Source organism: Hordeum vulgare, chromosome 5H, assembly GCF_904849725.1.
Source record: "Hordeum vulgare subsp. vulgare chromosome 5H, MorexV3_pseudomolecules_assembly, whole genome shotgun sequence".
Classification (NCBI taxonomy): Eukaryota; Viridiplantae; Streptophyta; class Magnoliopsida; order Poales; family Poaceae; genus Hordeum; species Hordeum vulgare.
In genome coordinates this window covers 479848953-479856242 of record NC_058522.1, presented here as the reverse complement: position 1 = coordinate 479856242, position 7290 = coordinate 479848953, and the positions used below count along the sequence as shown (strand labels likewise).

Here is a 7290-nt window from a genome sequence, read left to right as displayed (position 1 = left end):
GTCTTATTTCTAGTTGGGATGTCTTTGATGTTCGTATGTTGGAAGTTCATATTGTACAATAAGAAAATATTAGGCCATGTGCTATGCTTCCAAGCAAATATCTTATTGATATATTTATGACTTCCCTTTGGATATCTTGTTTGTTCGTTCTTGTTACCATTTCGTGTGTACATCCTTCTTTGTGGATATATATCATCATGATTGTCTTCTACTTAGAATCTTTTACACATGAGAGAAGTTACATCTCTAATTGATATCCTCTTTTCTTTCACGTCCACTGTTGCATTTCCTTTTTCAGTTTTGATGGCTTCGTGAAAGGATTTGTCTTGAGTGCGTATCTTATTTTCCTACATCTTGATGCACTCTTTGGCCGTGAAGATTATTTTTCCTCATGCTTGTCTTGATGAGGGTTTTGCCATTTCGATTGGTATTCCTCCTCTTGACAAGGTTCTTATTTCCTATCTTCACCATGGGTTGGCACAAGCGTTGGTTCTTATTTTTTTATTAGTAAGCTTGTGAACCCATTTTCTAGTATATGTGTGTGGGAATGATATGTCTTGCACTTTGTTTCTCATTTCATCAAGACTATGTTGATGAGTAATGCTCATCCTTATCTTAGTCTTCTCAAGTGCTTTGCCATGACTCACACACATTATTTTGGTTGAGCCTATTCTTAAGTTGCTTAAGTGATATGCTTATTGTCTAATCTATCTTCTTGCACTCATTGTGTGTTTTTATTAATTTTGGGGGAGCAACGATCCTATTTTGTGCACTTGTATCAAATACAAAAATCTCTTATTAGTGCACAGATCATGGGGAGCTTCTCTAGTTTTGATAAAACACTCCTTTGCCTTTATCATAGTATCTTTTATTCATGTGGTTCGAAGGACCATGTGATTGTTCGTTCCATATGGTATCTTTTGATTGCTTGCTTCTATTTTGTATGTCTTTGTGCCATATGATCCTTCTTTTTGCAATCTCTGGGTCCTCAATATAGTTTGTTTTCCTCCAAATACTTATCATTGTATTTGTGTATTTCTTTGCACTCATTTGCTGAGAAGTACACACTTTTTCGAGGACCACCTACTATATTGGCTTTCTAAACTTTTCGTCCATTTTGGCAATCGATGCCAATGGGGAGAAGTTTAGAGAGTTTACTTTGGATATGTTTAGAGGGTTTGCTTTTATTGCGTAAGCATTTACATCTTGCACGCATGCATTATTGCTTTGTATGTGTGCGCTTGGTTATGCTTATTTCCTTATATAAACTCTTTTGAAGTGGTTGTCATCAATTACCAAAATGGGGGAGATTGTTAGAGCATATATCTCCATATGTGGTTTTGGTAATTGATGACAATTCCTATGGACTAATGGTTGCCTTAAGTTATATTTATAGGATTTGTCCATAGGCACTTCTTGAAGTCCATCTGTTGGGTTCAAGGAGTTTATATGATGACCAAGGTGGTATTCAAGGTATTATCCAAAGAATGGTCATAGAAACACAAGGTTGATCAAGATCGTGAGACAAAGAATAAATCAAGATGATCAACACACAAAGCGTACAAGATGTACCGAGAGGGATCAAGTGGTATGGTAAGCATTGTCCCTTACGTATTTGTGTACTAACCCATGGTCTTCGTGAGAGTTCTATGTGGGGTTAGGTGTTTTTCCATGGGCTTGCGTCAAGAGGAAGATCTCATACAACCCATGGAGGATGACGTCAAGTGGTGGAGGATGATGGCAATGGACTTGTGAAGATATGCTGAAGAGCGGCTCACCCATAGTGTGTATGGGGGAGCAATCAACTAGTCTTCATCAAGCCAACGCAATCAAGAAAGGTGGTCCATCTTGAGGAAGCCAAGATCATCTTCATCTAGATAAAGAGGACGATGTGCAAGGTATAGGTTTGCCCTTGATAGGTTTTCTGTTTTAGGATAGATTGTCGTACTGTCAAGGGGGGCTCTCAAGTGAGTAGCTTGATCGTATCGTTCATTGAGAGCTCAAACCATTTGCATCCTTGCATCATACTTCTTGGTTCTTGTTTGGTGTTTCTATTTGTGAGTTTTAGAGCTTATGGTCATCTTCATGACACGCTCGAGTTCATCGAAAACGGAGTCCATTGCATCTTCTATGATGTTTTCGATGTTGGGAGTTTTTACTGGTCTTATTCGAAGAAGGGTTCTCACCATTTTTTTATGGGACTTTTCTCACTTGCTTCTTATTGATATTTCTATCAAGATTGTGTTAGCCCATGTCGTTAGCTTTCCAACAAACTTGGTTTCGTTGAATTCGGAGTCCGTATGCGAAAGTTACAACAGTTTCAGTATCGAGCGATAGTACCGCTCCTCGAGCGGTAGTATCGCCCCCGGAGAGGTAGTAATTTTTTACTACCGCTCCCTAGCGGTAGTACTGCTCCGTCGGACTGTTTTCACATCCTTTTTGGCCTCAGCATGGTTGGTGAACCTACCGAGCGGTAGTACCGCTCCCATGAGCGGTAGTACCGCTCTGTGCGGGCTGTGAGGCTTAACGGTTGGATTTTTTCCCACCTATAAAAGGGGGTCTTTTTCCCCATTGAACCTTATCTCTTGAGCTCGTGTTCTTCCTCCATTGTTGACCTTTTTCGAGCTTGCTAACTCTCAATCCCTCCAATGATTCTTGCTAGTTCTTGAGGGAAAAGAGAGAGGAGATCTAGATCCACATTTCCACCAATCACTTTCTCCTCTAAGTGAGGGGAACCCCTTGGGTCTAGATCTTGGAGTTCTTCGTGTTCTTCCTCGTTCTTCCTCTCATTTTCCTCCCTAGCATTAGTTGCTTTGGTGGGATTTGGGAGAGAAGGACTTGGGCACTCCGTGTGCCCTTGCCATTGCATTAGTTGCATCAGTTTAAGTTCTCCACGGTGATACGTGGAAGTGAAGTTTGAGAAGCTTATTACCTTTGGTACTTAGTACCCTAGATATTGTTCTTCGTGGATGCTTTGGCGGCCTAGAAGCTTGGTGGTGTCTCGAAGCTCAATCATTGTGGTGAAAAGCTTCGGGCAAGCGTCGGGGTCTCCAATTACGTTGTGGAGATTGCCCCGAGCAATTTGTACGGGTACCGGTGACCGCACCCAAGGTTTGCCATTTGTACGGGTTCGGTGACCGCCCTCAAGGGCCCATTAGTGGAATCACGACATCTTGCATTGTGCGAGGGCGTGAGGAGATTACGGTGGCCTTAGTGACATCTTGGGGAGCATTGTGCCTCCACACCGCTCCAACGGAGATTAGCATCCGCAAGGGTCTGAACTTCCGGATACATCATCGTCTCCGCGTGCCTCGGTTATCTCTTACCCGAACCCTTTACTTATGCACTTTACTTTGTGATAGCCATATTGTTTATTGTCATATATCTTGCTATCACTTAGTTGTTTATCTTGCTTAACATAAGTTGTTGGTGCACATAGGTGAGCCTAGTTGTTGTAGGTTTTGTGCTTGACAAATTAAACGTTAGTTTTATTCTGCATTTGTTCAAGCCTAAACCGTAATTATTTTAAAGCGCCTATTCACCGCCCCTCTAGGCGACATCCACGTCTTTTCAGGGAGCTTTTGAAGAGTTCGGTCATCACTGTCCTCACAATGTATTTGTTTTTTTCCCCTTTAGATCCGCCTTGTTCATGCCTTAGGCCAAGTTCTTTTGCCAGAATCTAGGGATTTTTTTAGAATCCGACCCCTCCCCAGCTTCTCCCAGAATCTTTGACCCCCATTTATTTTACAATACTAACTAATTAGACCCTAACTAGATAGATTTGTAAAATAAATGAGGCTTTAAGATTCTCGCAAAAGAACTGGGCCTTAGTCTACTTCCCTTGTCCAAATTTGATGACTACACTGCGCAAGGATTTGCATGCTTTTCAAAAAAAATTGGCACCCCGTGTCATTAAAATTACCATCGAAAAACGATCGATTTGACATGATAAAATCCGGGACCTTTGGGGGTCTTCAATCCTCCCCACAAATCGCCCCAACCAAACAGGCTGTGGACATGACAGTCTACCGGCGAGTGGGTGGAGAAATTGTTATAGCCGGGCAAGCTGCGAGCCATCCCGTAAGGCCGCAAGTGAGGGTGGGTTGGAGGACAGGAGGAGGATGGCACCACCGTCGCCGTCGCCGCGGGTGTGCGTGACCGGTGGCGGCGGATTCATCGCATCGTGGCTCGTCAAGCTGCTCCTCTCCCGGGGCTACGCCGTCCACGCCACCGTCCGCGACCCATGTACGTACGCCGCGTCTGATCCGGCCGCGCCGCTCCTCCTCTCTTCTTGCTGCCTGCTTCGCCGGTTGGTAACTAATGTCAGGATGCCGTTTCAGGTGACCAGAAGAACGCGCATCTGATGCAGCTGGACGGGGCGGCGGAGAGCCTGAGCTTGTTCAAGGCCGACGTGCTCGACCGCGCCGCGCTCGCCGCCGCCGCCGCCGGTTGCCAAGGCGTCTTCCATGTCGCCTCCCCTGTTCCCGCGGATAAGACCGTCGACCCTGAGGCTAGTACACATCTGTCCATTCACTCGCTCCACAAAATTGAACAACTCCCATGATTCAGTATATATACTTCGTTCCACCGTCCAGTCTTTGTCAAAGAAGCAGTACCGTCAGAATTTTTTTGCCATTGGATTTTGGCTTGCTATTCTTCTATCAGTTGTGGATGCAAATCTAACACTGCTGTGGGTATCAATGTAACTATATGCAACAGTTGTCTAGTACAGCAGAAGCTTAGATCAGTATTTGGATGTTGGAACGAATGAGTAGTGCTCCCTTTCTACTTGCTAGTGTAGTCACTGCTGTTTCTTTCAACAAAGAGTGGATTTTGTTGACTCGCTGCTGTTGAGACGATTACTTGTTGCTACTGCCTTACCTTTTTTCTTTTCGCGGATGTTGTTACCGCCTTACTAGCATTGTAGAATCTCGTTGAAATCTCAATATTTGAAAATGCAGATTCTTGATGGTCTGTTACTGATGTTGTGCTAAATATAACCCTGCAGTCAGAAATCATGGTGCCTGCCGTGAAGGGCACCTTAAATATTCTTGAAGTTTGTTCATCTCTGAAGGTTCAGAAGGTTGTGGTGGTGTCGTCCACTGCTGCTGTTCATTCTAACCCCAACTGGCCTCAGGGTAAACCCAAAGACGAGAGTTGCTGGTCCGACAGAAAAATATGCATGGAGAAGGAGGTTAGTAAAGTTAGATATTAGAACTGTGAGGTGACAGAACAATGGAATTCAGTCGCAACGTACTTGCGGAAGCTAAGCGTATACTTCAGTTTATTTGCATGAAGATTTAACATGTCGAATTTCTTTGTTGACTCCTAACATATTAGTAGTTCACTTCATCATTAACAGGTTGCAACATGTGATGACTGAGTTCAAACCTTTACAATATCTGTTGGCAGGCCTGGTATACTCTTGCTAAAACTGTTGCTGAAGAGACAGCTTGGGAGTATGCAGAGAAGAATGAGCTCAATGTAGTTACTTTATGTCCTTGTATTGTTTTTGGGCCACAATTGCAACCTGTTGTCAACACCACCAGTGAACTCCTCATCTATGTCATAAAAGGTGCCTCGTTATTTCATTTATTTATTTTGCCCTAGGATTATCATTTACCTCACAAAAAAGTTCATGTCTTTGGGTGGGAAAAATGCACTAATCACTTGCAAGGCTCTCTTGGTAATGTAGGAAACTAGGAATTTGTTATAGATTTTTCCGGACGTTCTATAGAATAACTGAATCCAATTTTTCCATGAGCTTAGACCTTATGGAAAAATTCCCCTCGACCTTCTCTCTTCTTGAGTTCCTGTAAAATTCCTATAGAAATTCCCTATATTGCTTCATGATTCGAGAAGCCACAACATACAAACTTCTTTTGGCATTTCCATTTTAGAATTTTGTGCTCCAGAATGCCCTCAATTTCCAATTCAGGCATTATGTAAGAACTACTCAACTCATTTGTGTTGTTGAAGAAGGTTCTGAAATATGATTGGACTGATGTTATGACCAATGTTTTAAATAGCGGGCTACGGCAAATAGCGGCGAGCCTCTAAATCAGCTATAGCGGAGCTATAGCGGCATATTTGTACATGATACCATTTAGCGGCACCCTGCTGAAAAGGCTATAGCGGGCTATTTAAAACTATGGTTATGACTCTTAATAATGTCTTGTATTGCTTCTTCTGTTTGTGCACAATTTTTTTTACCTCATCCTTTTAATTGCATGGTACATATCTACTTGTTATATATTGTTGACGGCTGCGAGTGCTGAAAATTTTATTACAGGAGGTCCTAATGCGTTGAATGACGCACCGTTGCAAATAGTCGATGTCCGTGATGTGGCCGATGCTTTGCTGCTGATATATGAGACATCAGAATCATCCGGGAGATATATCTGTGCACCAAATCACATTAGCACAAAGGCTTTGCTGGAGCTGCTAAAGAAGACATACCCTGACTACAACTACGTAAAATGGTGGGTCTATTCTCTTATCATGTGTTCCTTGAATGTACCAAATGACACATTTTCCCTGAACGCCCGTGCTTGCTTGTTTATATGGTTTGAATAACTCTCTCACTCTGCTTTCTGCAGCAAGGCCGATGCGCATCACAACTCTCCTGTCACGCCGATTTCGTCGGCAAAATTGAGTAATCTGGGCTGGAAGCCGAGGGCATTGGAGGAGACGCTCCTGGACAGCATCGAATACTACCGGAAGACAGGAATTCTGCAGGATGTGGAGGGACAGACCTACCGCCTTCCTGATATTTTCCGCCATTTTCAAGCTGCCGACTAATGAGTGGAGGGTGGCAGTGGCCGGTGCTTTCTACATAGGTCATTGTGCTTGCGACTTGCTGAATGTTTTCAATCTCAAGGGCAGATGATAGGAGACCAGAGAGTGAACCTGTTCATTGCCCACCGTAGATAACTTTTCGGTTCAGGATTGTATCTCCCTATTTTCTGCTATGTTGTGTCGAGGTCTCATCATCACTCGTCACTGCCGAGGTAGTCTGCAACGTAGGATGCGTGATACCGCGCACATATAGCAAACCAGTCTCAATTGTCGGGATAGCCGGAGCGGCCATTGACTGGTAAATAAAAAAAAGATCTACTTGAACGCCTCAAACGTCCCAAATGTAAGGTGACCCGGACGCATCCGTCACGTCAGCTTGGCCCGCCACCGACCTCACGCCATCCTCACAAAAAACCCTAATCTGTTCCCTTTTCGATCCCTAGCTCACTCCACTTTCCTCTCTCGCTCCGTCCACTCCTCTTCCGTCTTCGA

At 43.7% G+C, this 7290-nt stretch overlaps 1 protein-coding gene across 1 annotated transcript; it reads left to right on the top strand.

Moving 5' to 3' along the window:
• Positions 1-4009: 4009 nt before the first annotated feature.
• Positions 4010-6989, top strand: LOC123399471 (phenylacetaldehyde reductase-like). The gene is made up of 6 exons (XM_045093883.1): positions 4010-4245; positions 4341-4510; positions 5009-5194; positions 5413-5575; positions 6293-6482; positions 6600-6989. The coding sequence occupies exons 1-6, from the start codon at positions 4122-4124 to the stop codon at positions 6799-6801; spliced, it is 1035 nt and encodes a 344-aa protein (XP_044949818.1). The 5' UTR covers positions 4010-4121; the 3' UTR covers positions 6802-6989.
• The last annotated feature ends 301 nt before the right edge of the window (positions 6990-7290 follow it).

What these genes read in the sequence shown, in the direction of transcription:
- LOC123399471 (XM_045093883.1), top strand. Translation starts at nt 4,122, where the DNA reads ATGGCACCACCGTCGCCGTCGCCGCGGGTGTGCGTGACCGGTGGCGGC. An exon ending in AAATATGCATGGAGAAGGAG is followed by an intron (nt 5,195 to 5,412) that starts GTTAGTAAAGTT and finishes ATCTGTTGGCAG; the next exon opens with GCCTGGTATACTCTTGCTAA. An exon ending in CCTCATCTATGTCATAAAAG is followed by an intron (nt 5,576 to 6,292) that starts GTGCCTCGTTAT and finishes ATTTTATTACAG; the next exon opens with GAGGTCCTAATGCGTTGAAT.